This window comes from Panthera uncia (genome assembly GCF_023721935.1).
Source record: "Panthera uncia isolate 11264 chromosome C1 unlocalized genomic scaffold, Puncia_PCG_1.0 HiC_scaffold_4, whole genome shotgun sequence".
In the NCBI taxonomy this organism is placed as follows: Eukaryota; Metazoa; Chordata; class Mammalia; order Carnivora; family Felidae; genus Panthera; species Panthera uncia.
In genome coordinates, this window is record NW_026057585.1 from 52,339,600 (window position 1) to 52,363,560 (window position 23,961).

The 23,961-nt window shown below is 36.2% G+C and overlaps 2 protein-coding genes across 4 annotated transcripts in view; one reads left to right on the forward strand and one right to left on the reverse strand.

Annotated features, from left to right (window-relative positions):
• Positions 1 to 23,961, forward strand: part of JAK1 (Janus kinase 1) — a 692,496-nt gene that overhangs the window by 168,713 nt on the left and 499,822 nt on the right. The gene's annotated exons all lie outside the window — the stretch shown is intronic.
• Positions 1 to 23,961, reverse strand: part of RAVER2 (ribonucleoprotein, PTB binding 2) — a 97,476-nt gene that overhangs the window by 39,485 nt on the left and 34,030 nt on the right. Inside the window, exons 5-8 of one of the 2 annotated variants that reach the window (XM_049618540.1) lie at positions 11,717 to 11,843; positions 4,109 to 4,194; positions 2,366 to 2,428; positions 2,097 to 2,208 (exon numbers count right to left, since the gene is read on the reverse strand). In XM_049618540.1, coding sequence (XP_049474497.1) covers positions 2,097 to 2,208; positions 2,366 to 2,428; positions 4,109 to 4,194; positions 11,717 to 11,843 — 388 coding nt within the window. Of the gene's footprint in view, positions 1 to 2,096; positions 2,209 to 2,365; positions 2,468 to 4,108; positions 4,195 to 11,716; positions 11,844 to 23,961 lie in introns of both variants that reach the window. The other variant, XM_049618539.1, reaches the window with a different exon arrangement.

Genomic DNA, 23,961 nt, shown 5'->3' on the forward strand with positions numbered 1-23,961 from the left:
CTCCAAGTTTTAGCTGTATATTGTAAAATATGAGAGCAAAATGTGTATACTTTTTGGCACTTAAGTTACATCAGGTGCCTTTGTTTTAATGCCCAATCACTGTAATTTGCCTGCTTCCATAAATAATTAAGTCTTCAGCTGAAAAAATTCTCTGACACTTAAAAAGAAAGTTAAATTAAATCCAACAATAGTTTTGGTCAGCCAACTTGTACCAGTTCATAACAGCTGACTATGGGTATCTTTTCCCAGCTCCTGAATTCAGTGTCTTCATGTGGGTAGTGTGCAATTGGCCATGACTTGTAGTGCTTACACATAGACCTCTACAAATGCTATGGAAATCAAGACTTTTTTTTAGACCTAGAGAGCTGGTTTTTAAACATCAGCATAACCCTGGTTTAAAAAAACTGTAATATTTGTGAATAGATAGGCACCAATTTAACACATGAAAGCTTTACATTTTTATTTACAGGAAATACCAAGAAATTCTGGAAGAGATGAAAATTTTAATAGGAAAATTTTGAACCATTCCACTTTTTAAAAATCTATGGCTCACAATTAGAAGAAAAGAGCTAATTTTGATAAGTACGTTAAGTCAAATTTATATTTTACAAATTCACTGAACAAATTTCTTAAATTATTTCTAGTACTAAATAGAGGTGGATACTTCAGTTCTTCTAGCAATGTATTTATTTGGACATTTTGAATTTTAAATGTTCTTAAAGCAGTTTATGCAAAAGCAAATAGCTTATTATTTAACCCAACACAAATAATAAACATCTGCATGAAGGGTGGGTGGCTCTCGGTTAAGCATTCAACTTCGGCTCAGGTCGTGATCTCACGGATAGTGGGTTTGAGCCCCACATAGAGCTCTGTGCTGACAGGTCAGAGCCTAGAGCCTGCTTTGGATTCTGTGTCTCTCTCTCTCTCTCTCTGCCCCTCCCCTGTTCATTCTCTGTTGCTCTCTTTTAAAAATAAATAAACGTTAAAAAATTTTTTTTAAACATCTGCATGAACTTTTAGTGATATAAAATTTAATTTTTGGAAAAGGCTCCATCATACCATAAAAATTTCTACACCTGTCTGTATACTAGTTTAACTTTCACCCAGTCAATTTAAACAATCAGAATTGGTGGATTTATTTGATCATTTGACTTGCTGGCTTCCTGCAAAGGCAAAATATACTACCCTATATTTAATTGACTTTTTTTTTAAATTACTTGTGGCCCTTCTCTTTTCCCAGCATAATCACTTAAGACAAATTTCAATTACACTTCAAACTGAAAGTTCCTTTCAAGTCGCATTCCAATAAGAAATCTTGGTATACCAGATGCTTTTGTTTTTCTAAAAAATAATTGTTTTGTTTAAATTTGTCATCTTTTCAGGGGCACCTGGGTGGCTCGGTTGGTTAAGCGTCAGACTTCGGCTCAGGTAATGATCTCACAATTGTGGATTCGAGCCCCTCATCGGGCTCTGTCCTAACAGCTCAGAGCCTGGAGCCTGTTTCAGATTCTGTCTCCCGCCTCTTTCTGCCCCTCCCCCACTTGCACTGTCTCCCTCTGTCTCAAAAATAAATAAACATTTTAAAAAAATGTTTAAATTTGTCATCTTTTCAGAAACACAGAGTACACATGTTGTTATTTTTCTTCGACTACTAGTTTGGAGATCACATTTAAAAAATAATACAAATAAATCATCAAAGTTTACCAAAATACCACATATTTCTTTAAAAGCTAAGGGTTTCTTATTCAGGCAAAAATTAAATGGATATCTATGTAATATGTTGTCAGCCCAGTGGGCAGCACGTCACTCTCAAAGGGATCTATGTCTTTGCCTCATGCTGCTGTGAACAGTCATCAAATATTAAAGCATATCCAACAGGGAAAATGTGATCTTGGCATGGAAGCAAGTCCATCAATAACTTATCAATAGTTTTCTTATATGAAAAATAGAAAAGCCAAGAGGGCTCTTAAAATTTTAAATGACTGAATAAAACTCAAATTTAACCTTTCTGTAAATAAAAGCAGAATATAGGTAAACCATCTTTAAATCTCAAATCTGATTGTTTCCAGACTTCTCAGTAAATGCATGTCATTTACTTTTATGTGCTTCTCCATGATGACCCAACTCTGTTTTCAAAGGAAGCGCTGACCCCATCCCTACTGTGGTTTGAAGTATCATGGCTGGGGGATCTCCAAGTAAGCCCGGTTTCTGCAAAAGAAGAAAAGAAAATAAGACTTCTGCTCATGGCAGCAGGATATCACCAAATGAAAAGGCTACACATGTGAATGTTCATAAACAATCTGATAGCCTGAATACAGAAAAGGAATGAACTCAATTCCAAAGAAAAAAACAATGCCATACTTACATTATTAGGAATATTCTCAAACTTCATTAATTGTTGCTGTGCCAATGGTACATGAGAAAGATTCTGAAGGAATAAATTAGAAGTATTACCCATAACTGTGCTCTGTGAAAATGATAAAGCATCAAGTTAGTTTAATTTTGAAAAGCTACTTTTCACAGAACCCAATTCATTTTAAAGTTCAGTTCTCCAGTTGATCTGAGCAAAAGCCAATAGCTTCTTAATATCCTACTTTCCTACTTCAGGCAATGCTAATTAATTATTTTAATAGTATACAAGATGTAATTATGTGGTCATAGAACTAACTCCAGATCTTTTTTTCTTTCATCCTTCTTCCTCCCCCCACCCCCTTTTGGCTTTATGTCAGTGTCATTCAATCATTTATTTATTCATTTAATCATCCAACACATATTTACTGAGCACTTACTGTGTGCCAGGTACAGTGCTACATAATGTGAAATACAAAATACGATCTGCCCTCACAGATCTTAGAGGTTCCTGAGGGAGGGAGACATTAACATTAAAAACATATAATTACAAATGGTGATGAGTATGTGAAAGAAAAATACAGGAGCTATGAGAATAGTTGGGGATTTGATTTAGGTTGGTGAATTCAAGGAAATTTTCCCTGAGGAACTAACTCTTGCACAGAGATCTGAAGGCTGTGGAGAAAGAACTAGGTGAAGTCTGGGGGACTTAGGTGGTATTGAGGTGGGGAGCATTCCAGGTAGAAGCAGCAGCAGGAGCAAAGAACAAGAAGAGAGCAAAGTCCTTCGAGGACCAAAAGCAGGCCATTATTGCTGGGATAGTGATACCCAATGAACAGGAGAGGCAGCAGAGGCCAGCTTGGATAGACCTTCTGGGCAAAATTAAGCATTCTTGTCTTAATTCTAAAATAAAGAGAATATCATCAGTACTCTGAACTCCCCTCTCATGTCACTCTTCACAACTTATTATAATTAACATTTGTTTTCTATATTTGTTGAAATTCTTCAAGAACAAAGGACCATGAATGTTTTTGTTCAACGCTATAGCCTCAATGACCAGCACAGTGTCCAGTACATGTTAGATTCTTAATATGTTGACTAAATGAATGAATAAAGACCCTCTAATGTACAAGGTCCTACGTTAGATTCCAAAAATGAAAAATAAATAAAAGATAAACCTTCTCTTCCAAAGCTCAGTTTAGGACTACTCATTCATTAAGCTACATTAATCATCTATCATACATTAGGTTGGATTTGTAATTAGGCTTCTATATAGACACAGCCTTAAGCAGTACCAGAAATTAATGAGTAGCATTTATCTCCAATATTATGTTTATATACAAATACGTTTTAAAATACTTATCTGAAGAAGGTAAGAAAAATATTTTTATTCTTGTATGAATTATTTTCATATAGGCTAAAATTTAAAAATTAAGAGTTCACATTCATTCATTTTTTTCTTTCTGTGAATACTTTGAGTTAAGACCACATAAGACTTGTTTTTACTACTTATTTCTAGAAAAATATGCCACAAAATACACCTCTCTTCCCTTAATGCCCTATAAACAGAACTATACTGCTTTGATCAGCTTAATTTGATCTGATGTCCTGTGTTTTCATGTAGCCATAGTTATTACTAAGAATTTTTTTTTTAGAGATGAAATACTCATTTAACTTCTCAAGAATTTTAAATGTTAAGAGCAAACAAATGAGTCACTCCAAATGTTTGATACTTCAGTACTCAATGCCATTTATATACCTGATGTGCTTTATTCAGATGTAAAAATGCAGGGGAGATGGATGGATTCAGCAGATGTGGCAAGCTGTGAGGTGTTCCAAGAACTGCTTTTAAGAAAATAAAATATTTAACTTCATGACATACATGGGATTCAAAAACAAATAAACTCCAAAAAGGGTAAATAAATATAGTTTTTAAAACTTTTAACAAGTTTATTGAAAGGTCAATTATATACTGACCTTGTCACACAAGAAGTAACAAGCTCCCTTCCCCGTGATTCAAAATCAGAATTTGATTTCAAATCCCAACACCTTCTTGTCAAGATAATAAAACACCAACCCTAGGCTTTCTCTTCTCTAGTTCTTCGAGCAACAAAACTAACTCCATGTATTAGAGTAAGTATAATACTAACTGAACCCCTGTCATTTGCTCCATATTTGTGTTAGATTTTTGGGGTATGTTGGCAGGGAGTAGGGTGGGTGGGAAAGCCAAGAACATACAGTCTTTTCCTTTGAAGAGCTTACAATCCATTTAAGAAGAGAATATATGTACATAAAAATATTTATATAATAAAAACAAAAGAAACAATACATAGTTGATAAAAGGAATAAATAGCCACACTTTTTACCAAGTTTGCCTGACGACAAATACCAGAGTATATATTAAAAGAGATGTTTTCAAAATAAATAATATATAGACAGAACCATGAGATAGAAAATATGTGAAGTAATTTCATCTAATTATTACAAAGCAACTAGGAATGGTCAGGCATAGAAAGTGCTTCAAAAAGCATTTCATCTTAGGGAGCCTGGCTGGCTCGGTTGGTAGAACTTGTGACTCATGTGGCTCTTGATCTGTGGGTCATGAGTTTAAGCCTGACATTGGATGGAGAGCTTACTTTAAAAAAATAAAGAATTGTGTTGTCTTATTTATAAAAAAAAAGAAAGGGAAAAAAATAAGTGCCTTAAAAAAAAAGCATTTAATCTAATGATCAAAAATATTTGAAATTCACATATAACATGTCTACAAGTTTATCCCATGTTTTAAAAAGCACAAGTTTTTATTACTTGCTAAACTAGTCCATCTTTGGAAAACTGTTCAAAAGTGTTTTCTTTGGTGGCAACTGGGTAGCTCAGTTGGTTGAGCTTCCAACTTCGGCTCAGGTCATGATCTCATCATCCATGAGTTCGAGCCCTGCTGACAGCTCAGAGCCTGGAGCCTGCTTCCAGATTCTGTGCCTCTTTCTGTCCCTCCCCAACTCATGCGCGCTCACACTTGCTCTCTCTCTCTCTCTCTCTCTCTCTCTTGCTCCCTCTCTCTCTCAAAAATAAAATTAGAGCAAATTGTTTTCTTTAGAAGGATCCTGTTTCACAACAGGTGGTAGGAAGATTAGGTCATTAGCTGAGTTGTTTATAAAGACAGATTGTTTATTAGGAAAGAGGGATAAAACGGTCATTTCATAACAATAAAGGGGTCATCAGGAGGATACAACAATCTTAAATGTGCCTCAAATAACAAAGCTTCAAAATACAGAAGGCAAAAATTTCTAGAACTAAAAAAGTAGACAAATCCACAATTATGGTTAGAGATTTCAACACCAACTCCTCTCTTTTTTTCAGTTAGTCACTGTATTTTGTTTTAAAACATTAAAAAATATTTTTTCACAGCTTTTAATGAAGACAGTATTTCCCAGTTTAAAACAACCACCACCAGAATCAAAACACTCTGGAAATGTCTACAGTCTCACATATAACTGCCTTTATCCTTAACTTCTTCCATTGTGCCCCATCCTCCCCTCAAGAAGTCCTGAACAACACTATCAATCAACAATATGTACAAAGGACTATAATACATCATGACCAAATGAGGTTTACCCTTGTAATAAAAGGTTGGTTTAACATTCAAAAATTAATGTAATTCATTATGCTAGCAGACCAAACAAAAACAAAAAATACATATGATGATCTCAATTAATGGATAAAAGCACTGGATAAATTCTAGCAATTATCACGACAAAATTTCTCTGCAATATAGAAATAGAAGGCAAATTTCTCAGCTTGAAAAAGCAAATCTGTGAAAAAGCTATAGCTAATATGACAGTAAAAGAATGAATGTTCTCTCCTCAAGATCAGAAACAAGGCAAAGATGTGCATTCTTACCAGAGTTCAATGCACAAATTATGCTGAATTTCTGTATATTGCAATAAAGCAAGAAAAAGAAGTAAAAGTCACACATATTGGAAAGGAAGAAGTGAAAATGTGTTTATTAGTGGATTACATGATTGTGTATATAGAAAATCCTAAGAACAAAACCTGCAAGAAATAATAAGCTAGGTTGCAAGATACAATATATACAAAATCAAGTGTACTTTCATATGCTAGAAATAAGAAATTCGAAATTTAAATTTAAAGGCAATACTATTTAAAATAGTATCAAGAAATGTAAAATACTATGAATAACTGACAAAATATGTGTAATATTTGTACCTTGAAATTTACAAATTATTTCTGAGAAAAATTAATAAGACCTTAATTGAGAAATATACCATATGTATGGCTCAACCTCAACACTGTTGTCAATTCTATCCAAATTAGTATAGATTTAACACAATCCCAATTAAATTACTGACATTTTTTCATGGAAATTGACAGTCTAGTTCCAAAATTTATATATTAATACAAAGGACAGAGAATAGGCAAAACAAAACGAAGGATTTACACTCACTGATTTCAGGGCTTGTTATAAAGCTACATTTATCAAGACAATGCAGTACTGGGATAAAGACAAATGTTTAGATCAATGGAATGGAATGGAGAATCCAGAGATAGAGCCATACACACATACAGAGTGAACTGATCTTTGAAAAAAGGCGTCAAGCAAATCAATGGAAAAGGATAATCTTTTTTAACAAACGATGGTGGAACAATGGTAAAAAATTAACCTGCACCTTTACTTAGCTTCACACCATAAACAAAAATTAACATAAGCCAGAAATCTAAATATAAAAGACAAAATTATAAAATTTCTCAAAGAAAATATATGAGAGCATCTTAATGACCTAAAATTTGGCAAAGATTTTTTTTAAGATTTCTTAAATATGACAAAAGATGTACAAATTTTAACGAAAAACAAATTGGACTTTGCCAAAATAATAAATTTTGCTCTTCAAAGGACACTGTTAAGAAAATAAAGGAAAACTTGCAGAGTGAAAGAAAATATGTGCAAACCCATACATACAACAGTGGACTTGTACCTCTAATAAAGAACACTTACTACTTAATAAGAAAAAGATAACTACTTAATAAGAAAAAGGCATAAAATATTTAAAATGATATAACAAAAAAGATATAAAGAGGACTAATTAGCATTTTAAAAGATGTTCAAAATCATTGAAAGGAATAGTCAAAATCACTGTGAGATACCCAATAGAAAGGCTAAAATTAAAGGAGGAACATAACAAGTGTTGGTGAGAATATGAAGCAAACTGGAGCCCTAGATATTGATGAGTGAGAATGCAAAGTGGTTTAACCACAATGGAAAACAGATGGGAGAGTTTCTTATAACTCAAACCTACACCTACCACATGCCCTGGCCATTCCACAACTAGATATTTAGCAGGGAGAAATAAAAGCATAAGTCTGCAGAAAGACTAACACACAAATGTTCGCAGAAATTTTATTTGTAACGATCCCAAACTAGAGATAACCTAAATGTTCATCAACAATTCAATAGATATGCAAACCATGGAATGCAATATGGCTCCATTAAAAAAAAAAAAAAAAAAAACTACTGATACATGAAACATGAATGAGTCTCAAAATAGTAATTTTATTTTATTCCATTTATATAAATTTCAGGGTGATTCCATTTATATAAATTTCTAGAGAAGACAAACTATAGTGACAGAAGTCAAATCAGTAGTTTCCTAGGGATGGAGGAGAGGGAGATTATAAGAAGACAAAATGAAACTTCTGAGAGTTATAAATATGTTCATTATTTTGATTATGGCAATATACATATGGGTGTATACTTATATATAAAAATTATGTACACAATGGTTTTATACATATGTCAACGTATAAATTTTTAGTCTAAATATGTGTAGATTAATATGCAAATATAACTCAATAAAGCTGTTAAAAATACAATTTAGACTATAAGTAATTGCATACTAGTTAAAATTGAAAAGGGACACACACACATACATATAAAGAAAGAAGTCTAGAATATTTACATTGTATTTTGAAGTTGGTTAAAAGGTCTGGATTGAAGAGAAAAGATCAGTATGGTCAGAGTAACATAATCAAACTGGGTCTGATAGGAAAATCAAGCTGATGGAAGTGTACAGATTAGACAGAAAAGGCAGAGTAGTTGAGAATTTGTAGAACAGACCATATGTGAGTAACAAGGTATGTATAAGCTGTGGAACAGAGATACAGAGGAAGAAGATTGATCTGTAAATAACTATTTAAGTTCCTTTCATTATAATTAACAGTTGCTTTAGGTGCAGGAGATGAACAAGACATAAATCTTTGTAGTTATGGAACTTACATTCTAGTGGGAGAGGCAAACTAAAAACAGGTAAATAAGTGTGAGTTATTTGAGAAATGAAATGAGAAGGAAGAAGAGCGAGGGTATAAATATAAATATCTATACTACTTAATATAAACATAATTATAATGAATTATAATTCTTAGGTTGCTCAGAGCCCTCTGTGAGGAGCTCAAAATACAGTAAGGGATAGAGTTAGATACAGTAAAGGACAGGGGCGCCTGGTGGCTCAGTCGGTTGAGCGTCCGACTTTGGCTCAGGTCATGATCCTGCAGTCCGTGAGTTCGAGCTCCACGTCAGGCTCTGTGCTGACAGCTCAGAGCCTGGAGCCTGCCTCAGATTCTGTGTCTCCCTCACTCTCTGCCCCTCCCCGACTCATGCTCTGTCTCTCAAAAATGAATAAACATTAAAAATTTTTTAAAAAAAGATAAAGGAAATACAGGTGGCATTTACTGATTAACAAGACACTTAGTCTTTCCTAACCACCAAGAAACTGTCATTACATCCTCTAGAAGCTTTGCATGTGTTTACGTTAAGGAGATTTAATCTTCCTCCCTTGCCACTCCACACAAAGGAAGAAAGCAAGCTTGGTGAAATAATTTCTCCATCAGTGTAATATTGAAACATCCTATTTAAAATTGTGAAACTATCCCTAAAATAAGCATAACTTATTTCTTGGCCATACATCAATCTGAGTAGAAAAGCAGAGTAGAGAATATATATTCTCAGATGAAAAGACAAAAACTAATATTGGACAGGAGTTACTAAAGAGAGCCCAGAGTCCAAAGATGTGGACAATACTTTCTAAAAGACCCAAGAGCATGAAATACTTCCCTCAAACACTAATACAATCTTGGACTGCATGAACAGCAACAGAATGATCACAGGAGGGAAATCCCACCACATTCTATGCTGATCAAAACCCATTTACAGGATAGGTTCATGTCTGTGTATACCCTATTTCTGGACAAATCAGAAAACCTAGGCTGTTATCTACAAGAGGACAACCAGTTGGGGAGGCCTGAGAATGTATCTTGGGACATATTATGGAAAGCCAAATACAAAACGGTAGTCTTCAAAGAAGTTAACGAGGTGTAGAAAAAAATACTAGAATTCTTGTTCATATTAACTTTCATCCTTAAATAAAAAATATTAAGTTTTATCATTTCTTAATATACAGGTAGACAAGGGTGCATTTATATAACTGACATATAATTGATACATATACTGTATACACTGGGGCTCTGCTCAAAATTTATTTTACTGATATGGCTGCATATTCAAAAAATAAATAAATTTTAAGAAGACCACTGACCTGGAGAATAGAAGACAGGGAAAACCAAAAATGACTAAGGTCTCATGGTAGCAGTCTTTTCAAATATTATTAGAAGTCTTTTCTTATAGAAGAAGGAATAGATTTATTCTGTGTTTCTTCAGAGGAAGAACTAGAATAAGTGGCTAAAATTATAGGGATTACCATCTAATATTTAAAAAAAACTCTAGTAAATAAATTTGTCTAATTAGGGAATAGGTTGCCTTGGGAAATAATGAGCTTCTCATGCTTTAAGTAATCAAGACGTAAAAAACTATCTCTATACCATTAAAATTGTAGAAGAGATATCTGATTATGTAACAGGTTGAACCAGAAAACTTCTAAAGCTGCTTCTTACACACAAATAATTGATGATTATGGGACATATTTATTACTATGACTATTGTTGTATAATACAAAATTTAACTGGTCTTTGTCCCTGGTTCCTAGAAGGAATACTAGATCCTCACAATTTTCTGAGTGCTACAAGTATCTTTGTTATGCTAATGAGGTGACTCAAGGTGGGCCTTTATGGGGGGGACTGCTCTTGCCAGAAACACCAGCTATGTGATTAGGGGGCTGGGGCTTTGGGCCACGTGGTATCAGCAGGACCTCCTGATCTCCAGAGAGAAGAGTGAAACTGGAGATTAGGTTCAATAACAGGTCGTCATTGCTTACATAACAAAACTTCAATAAAAACTCTGAATGCCAAATTTAATTCAGTAGACATCTCTAGCTGGCGAACACAGAGATGTGCTCTGACTCCATGGGAAAAGATCACCAAAGCTCTGCGTTCAGGGCCCTCCTAGACCTAGCTCTAAGAGTATTTTCTTTTGGTTGTTTCTGAGTTGTAGCCTTTATAATCAAATGGTAATCATAAGTATAGTGCTTTCCTAAGCCCTATGAACTGTTTCAGTAAATCATCAAACCTGGGGTGGTCATTGGAATCCCTGAATTTGTAGCCAGGGGGTCAGAAGTACAGGTGGCTTGGGGCCCCCCTGAATTGACACCTGGTGCGTAAGGAGAGGCAGACCTGTTGGTGACTAAGCCCTTAACTTCTGGGGTCTGTGCTAACCCTGGGTAGTTAGTGCTAGAACTGAATTGCAGTCCACTAGCTGGTGTTGAAACAACATAACCAGTTCAACCAGTCAGCGTTGAAACAAACATAAAATGTATTTAAACATTTTTATTCTAAACTTTAATGTTGAATATAAAAATTCACTTCATAATGCTAAAGTATACATTTTATGTACATATAGTTGTACATTTCAAAAGGTAGGCTCTTATCAGAGAAGGAATACTAAACAGATATTTAATATATACCAATGTTATAAAGATTTCCATAATGCTTTTGTTATTTTCTACAAAGTAAAACTATTTTTCAACAAAAAAGAGCAAAAAGGAAACATAACTTTAGCATTTTTGAACAAAGTAATTCTGCTAAAAATATTACTTAGAAAAGTATCATATTGTCTGTTGATACAGTCCATAACAATGTAGTGTATTAATTACCTGGTCTTTAAATTCCTGTCATTTAATTATGAGCTAAACTGGTTTTAAAAAGGTAAAAGAAATCGGGAAACATATAAGCAGATTGTATCTACCAAAAACAAGCAAAACATATTATCACCTCAGACCATTAATTAAAATTCATGACAAGTCCTAGAAAAATATTTTTGGACTAATTTAAATGTGTTTTTCATATAAAACAGCACAAACTGACTTCATGCCAACCTTCTATATTTAATCAGTGCCATGGTGCTTACCTGGTTTAACAGCTCGTCCACAAAGCTGGGGTTGTAGAAGGACTTGTAACAGGGCAGGGTTGTTCAAACTTTTCATAATTTGTACAGGATTTGGCTCTGGAAGTAAGCCTTTTTGATTACTGTGCATCTTTAATAAATACAGAAATAGGAAACATTACAACAAGGATAAGTACAAAAGATGAAATTTTAAAGGTTTTCTTTCAGAAATTTTCATTCATCTGATCTTTTAATGATACAGGCAAATTGCTTCTATGATACTTTTTTTATATATTCTACAATTTCTAATTATAACGTTAAGATATATACTATAAATACTGTACAGCATATACTGAAATCATCATAAAATGTCTCAGTGAAATACAAATCGGCTCTAAGAGGACTAACGATTTAGTAAGATAAAACAAAAACAAAAACAATTTAGGTAGCTAAATCTCTTCATACAAATAGAAAGATGCCAAGGGTATCTGAATATATTAACAGGGAGATAATCTGTCGACGCAGTATGAGTATCTTATACTACAGAAGAGCCTTACTATAATGTTTATCCAAAGCATAATAATGTGGGTTGCCTTACAAATAAATTTTCTTTTAATAAAGGTCTTTATTAAGTTAATCTTCTGATACAAAGCTGAACTGGACTGACACACATGTAATTAGGAGCTTCTTAAAATTCTGAAATTGTGTTCAGTTTTAAAAACCAACCTGATAGATGAGAATACTAACGTACGGTTATAAAAAACTATAAACTTCTAGCCATGAAAAAATGGAGAACTGACAATGCACCTGGAATCCCACTCTAAACCCAGATACTATGAAGACAGAGGGACAGGGTGACAAATCTGAGAATGGGACACAAAACCTGTGAGAAATCCCTGGAGAGATAGAAGGCAGCAGGTCCTAGTGCAAAGGCAGACATCAACAAGGAGCATGAGAGAGCCTGGACCTACAGCCAGTTTGGGGAAGGGCTTTTTACTTGTGCAACTATGTTGCTGCCTCCACACTGCCCTCTAGAGATGAGGACTTTCCCGGCCAGCACAAGAAGGGAAAACAGCAGCATCAATCTAGTAACAGCCACAGGACCAATGAATTAAGGGTTTCTCAAAGGTGCGGGATTGCCTGGTTGAGGTGGGAAAAGGGTTGCAGCCAAGGACAAATAGTAAAGGCAGAGGTACTCTGCTTCGCTCCTCACTGGCCTTCCCTAAACCCCAGCTAAGATGAGTAGCCTTTAGCTCTCCCCTGTCCAGCCTCTACTCCCTCAACCTCTAAACATTCACACACAGGGAAGCTGATATCCTCCCAGGGAAATACGTATTCACAGAACACAACAACTAGACATGTGGAGAGAATGGAGCCCCTTAACTGTAAGAGACACCTGTAAGAGGCAAACCAGAATTAATGGACAGGAAATAAGAATGCTGCATAGTAACAGACATAATAAATATCCTTTAAAAAAAAACATTTTTATCAGTAATGTGAATCAAGGAGTAGTAGTTACAAAGAATAACTAATTTGAAATAGTGGGTATGAAAAATATAAATGTTAAAAAAAGAGAAAAACAGCCCTCATTTACCACATACTTGGCATTGTTCTAAGCACTTTACATGGATTGCATCACTTAGTTTTCCAAAACAACTCTACAGAGTTGATATATTATCACCACTCTGTCCACTAGGAAACTGAAGAAACTCATACAGAGCAATACGCTATCCTCTATCCTGTGCTTGAACAGATAGGTTAAACAGAATATGTGTTGCTGAAAAACAAAACAGTGACTGGAAATATCAGTTCAAAGAAAGTTCCCAGAAGATATCAGAAAAGGATAAATGGAAAATGCAAATAAACAAAACAAAACATGGAAATAAGAAATGCAAACAAAACAAAAGAGAAAAAGCAAGGCAATGGAAGAGGTTAGAAGTGTCAACCTGTACAAAACAAGAGTCCCTGAAGGAGAAGAAAAAAAGAACAGGGTCTTTGAAGAAATAACAGCTGAGAATTGCTCATCATTAAAGAAAACTTAAAAAGCACAGAATGAAAGGGATTCACAGTGTTCCAGATATGATGTATAAGGAGGAAAACACACCTAGTCACATTTTTGGGTATGAAATTTAAGAATATCAAAGACAAATATGCTAAAAACTTCCAGTGAGAAAGAATGTATTTCCAAAGGGAACAGGAAATGATTATCATCTCCCTCCAAGCATCAACAATGGATTTAAGAAGGCAACAAATTAGTATTTTCAAAGGGCCAAAGGAAGAACTTTGAATATAGATTTTTATAATTTTATATTCATCTAAGCTATTACCTAAATATGTGAAAAGAAATTAAAATACTTCTAACTATACAAATTCTCAAAAGTTTTTATTTACCACATTAATACCATCTCTGAAAATCACATGAGATGCAGTAAATACAAGACATGTTACATGGTATGTGCAAATAAACATATGTAAGATCAGAGTTAATTTCAATCTTGCATACAAAACCTAGTACCATGGGGGGAAATATTTAAGGCAACTGTAAAATAAAAATGTAGATACCAACATGGTGGTAGGTGGGATAGGAAGGAGGAAATAAGATGGAGATAAGAATGAGTTAAGTGGCTCTCCACTGTTACTCAACATAGTATTGGAAGACTTAGCCTTGGCAATCAGACAACACAAAGAAATAAAAGTCATCCAAATCGGCCAGGAGGAGGTCAAACTTTCACTCTTCACAGATGACATACTGTATATAGAAAACCCAAAAGATTCCACCAAAAAACTGCTAGAACTGATCCATGAATACGACAAAGTCACACAATATAAAATCAATGCACAGAAATCAGTTGCATTCGTATACACCAATAATGAAACAACAAAAAGAGAAATCAAGGAACCGATCCCATTGATAATTACACCAAAAACCATAAAATACCGAGGAATAAATCTAACCAAAGAGGTGAAAAATCTATACACTGAAAACTATAGAAAGCTTATGAAAAAAATTGAAGATGCACAAAAAAAAAAATGGAAAAATATTCCATGCTCCTGGATAGGAAGAACAAATATTGTTAAAATGTCGATACTGCCCAAAGCAATCTACATATTCAATGCAATACCTATCAAAATAACACCAGCATTCTTCACAGAGCTAGAATAAATAATCCTAAAATTTGTATGGAACCACAAAAGACCCCAAATAGCCAAAGCAATCTTGAAAAAGAAAACCAAAACTGGAGGCATCACAATCCCAGCTGTATTACAAAGCTGTAATCAAGACAGTATGGTAATGGCACAAGAACAGAAACTCAGATCAATGGAACAGAATAGAGAACCCAGAAATGGACCCACAAATGTATGGCCAACTAATCTTTGACAAAGCAGGAAAGAATGTCCAATGGAATAAAGACAGTCTCTTCAGCAAGTGGTGCTGGGAAAACTGGACAGCGACATGCAGAACAATGAACCTGGACCACTTTCTTACAGCACACAAAAATAAACTTAAAACGGATGAAAGACCTAGATGTAAGATAAGAAGCCATCAAAATCCTCAAGGAGAAAACAGACAGCAAACTCTTTGACCTTGGCCGCAGCAACTTCTTACTCAACACATCTCCAGACGCAAGGGAAACAAAAGCAAAAATGAACTATTGGGGCCTCATCAAAATAAAAAGTTTCTGCACAGTGAAGGAAACAATCAGCAAAACTAAAAGGCAACAGACAGAATGGGAGAAGATATTTGCAAACGACATATCAGATAGAGGGTTAGTATCCAAAACCTATAAAGAACTCATCAAACTCAACACCCAAAAACAATCCAGTGAAGAAATGGGCAAAAGACATGAATAGACACTTCTCCAAAGAAGACATCCAGATGGCCAACTGACACATGAAAAAATGCTCAACATCACTCATCATCAGGGAAATACAAATCAAACCACAATGAGATACCACCTCACACCTGTCAGAATGGCTAACATTAATTAACAACTTAGGCAACAACAGATGTTGGCAAGGATGCAGATAAAGAGGATCTCTTTTGCACTTTTAGTGGGAATGCAAACCGGTGCAGCCACTCTGGAAAACAGTATGGAGATTCCTCAAAAAATTAAAAATAGAACTACCCTACAACCCAGCAATTACACCACTAGGTATCTATCCAATAAAGAAGATGTGGTATATACATAAAATGGAGTATTACTCGGCAATCAAAAAGAATGAAATCTTGCCATTTGCAACTACGTGGATGGAACTGGAGGGTATTATGCTAAGCGAAATTAGTCACAAACAGACAAGTATCATATGACTTCTCTCATATGAGGAATTTAAGATACAAAACAGATGAACATAAGGGAAGGGAAGCAAAAATAATAGAAAAACCAGGAGGGGGACAAAACACAAGAGACTCTTAAATATAAAGAACAAACAGAGGGTTGCTGGAGGGGTTGTGGGAGAGGGGATGGACTAAATGGGTAAGGGGCATTAAGGAATCTACTCCTGAAATACCATATGCTAATTTGGATGTAAATTAAAAAATAAATTTTTTTAAAATGCAAAAAAAAAAGTTAAGCGGGAAGAAAGAGATACTAATAAATCTAGGGATGTAAATAAGTTAGGGACAGTCACCAAGAGGATAAAGATAGAGAATATTACTCTCAAACAAGAGGAAGAAAATTCTTATTCATCCAACAGTAGATGGGAAATGAAAATAAAGGGAAAAAGTACAGGGTGCCTGGGAGGCTCAGTCAGTTAAGCATCCAACTTCGGCTCAGGTTATGACCTCAAGGTTCAGGGTTTCGAGCCCCACATCAGGCTCTGTGCTGACAGCTCAGAGCCTGGAGCCTGTTTCAGATTCTGTCTCCCTCTCTCTCTGCCCCTCCCCTGCTCATGCTCTGTCTCTCTCTCTCTCTAAAAAAAAAAAAAAAAAAAAAAAACAAAAACTAAAAACATTAAAAAAGGGGGGGGAACGTGATATAAAAGAATAATCATTACTACATATTCAAGCAGTTTAAACATACCAACTAAAGACATACTTTTTTAATTTGATTTTTAAACACATGTTTTTAGAGCAACATGTTAGCTATAAGACACATACCTAAAACAAAATGTAAAGAAAGGTTAGTAATAAAGGGACGGCAAATATAAACTAAAAGAAAGCTGAAGTAGCAATTCTAACATCAGAAGAACATATATACTGGTAAAATGATCAATATGACTACAAACAAATGTGTACCTAATTAATAATACCTATACCTATCTATGTATCTATGGAGAAACAACTAACAGAATAAGGAGAAAAAAAAAACCCAACAATTACACAGATAAATTCTAATACATTTCTCTCAATGACAGATCGAACAGACAAAAAAATAAGATATTGAAGATTTGAGTCATAATAAACTCAAGCTAATATTTATACATACATATATGCATATATAACTTTATAACTCACAAACACAGAGTCTGGATTGTTTCTGAGCACACATGGCTCATTCACAGAAAGTAACCATGTACTATAAATTACAAATCTATGTCAGAAGAATAGTTTTTGAAAATTTGTAAGTGGACATAAAACAAAAACAAAAGCTTTGAGTATAAAAGGAAATAAAATAATTTTAAACATTTATAACCTGAAATTTATGACATTGTTTAGAATTGTGGAATCACTATATTGTATACCTGAAACTAAAATAACACTCTGTGTTATAAAATTATTAAAAACACTGTAAATTATAAAAACTTAAAGCCAAAATAAAATTTATGACACATAGGTATAGCATTAGTTAAAAAGAAACTTGCTTTAAATATATTCATCAGAAAACAACCTAGATTGAAAATAAAGGTGCTAAGTACTAATATCAATAAAGACAGAGGAGAAAGAGTAAACCTGAAAAAGAAAAAAACAAGGATATCATAAAGATAAGGCCAGACACTGCGGAAAACAGTACAGAGGCTCCTCAAAAAAATTAAAAATAGTATTACCATATGATCCAGAAATTTCTCAATTGGATATTTACTCAAAGAATATAAAAACACTAATTTAAAAAGATATAGGCACCCCTATGTTTACTGCAGCATGATTTACAACGGCCAAGATGTGGAAGCAGTCCAAGTGTCCACTGATAGATGAATGGATACAGCAGAGGTGATACACACACACACACACACACAGAAAATGGAATAGTTCTCAGCCAAAAAAAAGACTGAAATCTTGCCATTTGCAACAACATGGATGGATCTAAGTGAAACAAATCAGAGAAAGGCAAATACCTTATAATTTCATTCACATGTAGAATTTAAGACACAAAACAAAGAGAAAGACAAACTGAGAAACAGACGCTTAACTGTAGAGAACAGATGGTTCCCAGAGGGGAAGTGGGTGGAGGGAGGGGCGAAATAGGTGAAGGGGATTAAGAGTACATTTATCATGATGAGCACTGAGTAATGTACAAAATGACTGAATCACTATACTGTACACCTGACACTAATATAACACTATGCTACCTATACTGGAATTAAAATTTAAAAAGAAGGGCGGAAATATGCAAAAGGTAGAAATAAACACAAGAAAACTGTTTCTCTGAAGAGATATAATGGGGAAATCTTTTGCAACACTGATCAAAGAGAAAAAAAATAAATAAAATACACAATGAAAATGAGAACAATAGGAGTGCCTAAGTGGCTCAATCGGTTAAGTATCTCACTCTTGATTTTTGTCCAGATTATGATCTCACTGTTCCTGAGATCAAGCCCTGCACTGGGCCCTGTGGTGACAGTGTGGAGCCTGCTTAGGGTTTTCTTTCTTTCTTTCTTTCTTTTCTTTCTGTTCTCTCTCTCTCTCTCTTTCTCTTTCACTCTCCTTCCCTCTTTGTCCGTCCCTAGCTCATGTGCTCTTCTGTCTCTCAAAATATATAAATAAAATTTTAAAAAACGAGAACAGACAAAATAAATTTTAAAAATATTATAAATGACTATGTGCCAATAAATTTGAAAAATTAACCAAAATGGATGATGAATCGGTGGAATATAATCAAATGCCAAATATGGCATAGAGACAAAAATAAGAGTAAAATGTCTAAACATCTATAGGAGAAACTTAAATGGTAACCAATGATTTTCCTCTGTATGAGTTTCCAGGACTAGGTCTACATGATTTCATGGACAAGATTTCTCTAATTTTCAAAGAATGGGCAAGCCCTATTTTACATGAATTGATCCATGAAGTAGCAAGAAAAGGGGAGCAGGTGACAGGTCGGAGGGAAGATGGCGACGTAGGAGGACGCTGGGCTCACTGCGCGTCCTGCTGATCACTTAGATTCCACCTACACCTGCCTAAATAACCCAGAAAACCGCTAGAGGATTAGCGGAACGGAGTCTCCGGAGCCAAGCGCAGACGAGAGGCCCACGGAAGAGGGTAGGAAGGGCGGCGAGGCGGTGCGCGCTCCACGGACTGGCGGGAGGGAGCCGGGGCGGAGGGGCGGCTCGCCGGCCAAGCAGAGCCCCCGAGTCTGGCAGGCAAAAGCGGAGGGGCCTGACGGACTGTGTTCCGACAGCCAGCGCGACTTAGCGTCTGGGAGGTCATAAGTTAACAGCTCTGCTCAGAAAGCGGGAAGGCTGGAGGACAAAGGGAGGGAGAGCTGCTGAGCCCCCGGACGGCAGAGCTCAGCTTGGCGGGGAACAAAGGCGCCAGCGCCATCTCCCCCGCCCATCCCCCAGCCAAAATCCCAAAGAGAACCAGTTCCTGCCAGGGAACATCCAACTCTGTGCTTCTGCGGAGCCAAACCTCCGGCAGCGGATCTGACTCCCTCCCGCTGCCACAGGGCCCCTCCTGAAGTGGATCACCTAAGGAGAAGCGAGCTAAGCCTGCCCCTCCTGCCCCCGTGCACCTTGCCTACCCACCCCAGCTAATACACCAGATCCCCAGCACACAAGCCTGGCAGTGTGCAAGTAGCCCAGATGGGCCACGCCACCCGACAGTGAATCCCGCCCCTAGGAGAGGGGAAGAGAAGGCACACACCAGTCTGACTGTGGCCCCAGCGGTGGGCTGGGGGCAGACATCAGGTCAGACTGCGGCCCCGCCCACCAACTCCAGTTATACACCACAGCACAGGGGAAGCTCCCTGCAGGTCCGCACCACTCCAGGGACTATCCAAAATGACCAAACGGAAGAATTCCCCTCAGAAGAATCTCCAGGAAATAACAACAGCTAATGAACTGATCAAAAAGGATTTAAATCATATAACAGAAAGTGAATTTAGAATAATAGTCATAAAATTAATCGCTGGGCTTGAAAACAGTATAGAGGACAGCAGAGAATCTCTTGCCACAGAGATCAAGGGACTAAGGAACAGTCACGAGGAGCTCAAAAGTGCTTTAAACGAAATGCAAAACAAAATGGAAATGACGACAGCTCGGACTGAAGAGGCAGAGGAGAGAATAGGTGAACTAGAAGATAAAGTATGTAAAAGAGGAAGCTGAGAGAAAGAGAGATAAAAAAAATCCAGGAGTATGAGGGGAAAATTAAAGAACTAAGTGATACACTAAAAAAAAATAATATACGCATAATTGGTATCCCAGAGGAGGAAGAGAGAGGGAAAGGTGCTGAAGGGGTACTTGAAGAAATTATAGCTGAGAACTTCCCTGAAATGGGGAAGGAAAAAGGCATTGAAATCCAAGAGGCACAGAGAACTCCCTTCAGACGTAACTTGAATCGATCTTCTGCACGACATATCATAGTGAAACTGGCAAAATACAAGGATAAAGAGAAAATTCTGAAAGCAGCAAGGGATAAACGTGCCCTCACATATAAAGGGAGACCTGTAAGACTCCTGACTGATCTCTCTTTTGAAACTTGGCAGGCCAGAAAGGCTTGGCACGATATCTTCAGTGTGCTAAACAGAACAAATATGCAGCCGAGAATCCTTTATCCAGCAAGTCTGTCATTTAGAATAGAAGGAGAGATAAAGGTCTTCCCAAACAAACAAAAACTGAAGGAATTTGTCACCACTAAACCAGCCCTACAAGAGATCCTAAGGGGGATCCTGTGAGACAAAGTACCAGAGACATCACTACAAGCATAAAACATACAGACATTACAATGACTCTAAACCCATATCTTTCTATAATAACACTGAATGTAAATGGATTAAATGCGCCAACCAAAAGACATAGGGTATCAGAATGGATAAAAAAACAAGACCCATCTATTTGCTGTCTACAAGAGACTCATTTTAGATCGGAGGACACCTTTAGATTGAGAGTGAGGGGATGGAGAACAATTTATCATGCTACTGGAAGCCAAAAGAAAGCTGGAGTAGCCATACTTATATCAGACAAACTGGACTTTAAATTAAAGGCTGTAACAAGAGATGAAGAAGGGCATTATATAATAATTACAGGGTCTATCCATCAGGAAGAGCTAACAATTATAAATGTCTATGCGCCGAATACGGGAGCCCCCAGATATATAAAACAATTACTCATAAACATAAGCAACCTTATTGATAAGAATGTGGTAGTTGCAGGGGACTTTAACACCCCACTTACAGAAATGGATAGATCATCTAGACACACAGTCAATAAAGAAACAAGGGCCCTGAATGATACATTGGATCAGATGGACTTGACAGATATATTTAGAACTCTGCATCCCAAAGCAACAGAATATACTTTCTTCTCGAGTGCACATGGAACATTCTCCAAGATAGATCATATACTGGGTCACAAAACAGCCCTTCATAAGTTTACAAGAATTGAAATTATACCATGCATACTTTCAGACCACAATGCTATGAAGCTTGAAATCAACCACAGGAAAAAGTCTGGAAAACCTCCAAAAGCATGGAGGTTAAAGAACACCCTACTAACGAATGAGTGGGTCAACCAGGCAATTAGAGAAGAAATTAAAAAATATATGGAAACAAACGAAAATGAAAATACAACAATCCAAATGCTTTGGGACGCAGCGAAGGCAGTCCTGAGAGGAAAATACATTGCAATCCAGGCCTATCTCAAGAAACAAGAAAAATCCCAAATACGAAATCTAACAGCACACCTAAAGGAAATAGAAGCAGAACAGCAAAGGCAGCCTAAACCCAGCAGAAGAAGAGAAATAATAAAGATCAGAGCAGAAATAAACAATATAGAATCTAAAAAAACTGTAGAGCAGATCAACGAAACCAAGAGTTGGTTTTTTGAAAAAATAAACAAAATTGACAAACCTCTAGCCATGCTTCTCAAAAAGAAAAGGGAGATGACCCAAATAGATAAAATCATGAATGAAAATGGAATTATTACAACCAATCCCTCAGAGATACAAACAATTATCAGGGAATACTATGAAAAATTATATGCCAACAAATTGGACAACCTGGAAGAAATGGACAAATTCCTAAACACCCACACTCTTCCAAAACTCAATCAGGAGGAAATAGAAAGCTTGAACAGACCCATCACCAGCGAAGAAATTGAATCGGTTATCAAAAATCTCCCAACAAATAAGAGTCCAGGACCAGATGGCTTCCCAGGGGAGTTCTACCAGACGTTTAAAGCAGAGATAACACCTATCCTTCTCAAGCTATTCCAAGAAATAGAAAGGGAAGGAAAACTTCCAGACTCATTCTATGAAGCCAGTATTACTTTGATTCCTAAACCAGACAGAGACCCAGTAAAAAAAGAGAACTACAGGCCAATATCCCTGATGAATATGGATGCAAAAATTCTCAATAAGATACTAGCAAATCGAATTCAACAGCATATAAAAAGAATTATTCACCATGATCAAGTGGGATTCATTCCTGGGATGCAGGGCTGGTTCAACATTCGCAAATCAATCAACGTGATACATCACATTAACAAAAAAAAAGAGAAGAACCATATGATCCTGTCAATCGATGCAGAAAAGGCCTTTGACAAAATCCAGCACCCTTTCTTAATAAAAACCCTTGAGAAAGTCGGGATAGAAGGAACATACTTAAACATCATAAAAGCCATTTATGAAAAGCCCACAGCTAACATCATCCTCAACGGGGAAAAACTGAGAGCTTTTTCCCTGAGATCAGGAACACGACAGGGATGCCCACTCTCACCGCTATTGTTTAACATAGTGCTGGAAGTTCTAGCATCAGCAATCAGACAACAAAAGGAAATCAAAGGCATCCAAATTGGCAAAGATGAAGTCAAGCTTTCGCTTTTTGCAGATGACATGATATTATACATGGAAAATCCGAGAGACTCCACCAAAAGTCTGCTAGAACTGATACATGAATTCAGCAAAGTTGCAGGATACAAAATCAATGTACAGAAATCAGTTGCATTCTTATACACTAACAATGAAGCAACAAAAAGACAAATAAAGAAACTGATCCCATTCACAATTGCACCAAGAAGCATAAAATACCTAGGAATAAATCTAACCAAAGATGTAAAAGATCTGTATGCTGAAAACTATAGAAAGCTTATGAAGGTAATTGAATAAGATTTAAAGAAATGGAAAGACATTCCCTGCTCATGGATTGGAAGAATAAATATTGTCAAAATGTCAATACTACCCAAAGCTATCTACACATTCAATGCAATCCCAATCAAAACTGCACCAGCATTCTTCTCGAAACTAGAACAAGCAATCCTAAAATTCATATGGAACCACAAAAGGCCCTGAATAGCCAAAGTAATTTTGAAGAAGAAGACCAAAGCAGGAGGCATCACAATCCCAGACTTTAGCCTCTACTACAAAGCTGTCATCATCAAGACAGCATGGTATTGGCATAAAAACAGACACATAGACCAATGGAATAGAATAGAAACTCCAGAACTAGACCCACAAACGTATGGCCAACTCATCTTTGACAAAGCAGGAAAGAACATCCAATGGAAAAAAGACAGTCTCTTTAACAAATGGTGCTGGGAGAACTGGACAGCAACATGCAGAAGGTTGAAACTAGACCACTTTCTCACACCATTCACAAAAATAAACTCAAAATGGATAAAGGACCTGAATGTGAGACAGGAAACCATCAAAACCTTAGAGGAGAAAGCAGGAAAAGACCTCTCTGACCTCAGCCGTAGCAATCTCTTACTCGACACATCCCCAAAGGCAAGGGAATTAAAAGCAAAAGTGAATTACTGGGACCTTATGAAGATAAAAAGCTTCTGCACAGCAAAGGAAACAACCAACAAAACTAAAAGGCAACCAACGGAATGGGAAAAGATATTTGCAAATGACACATCGGACAAAGGGCCAGTATCCAAAATCTATAAAGAGCTCA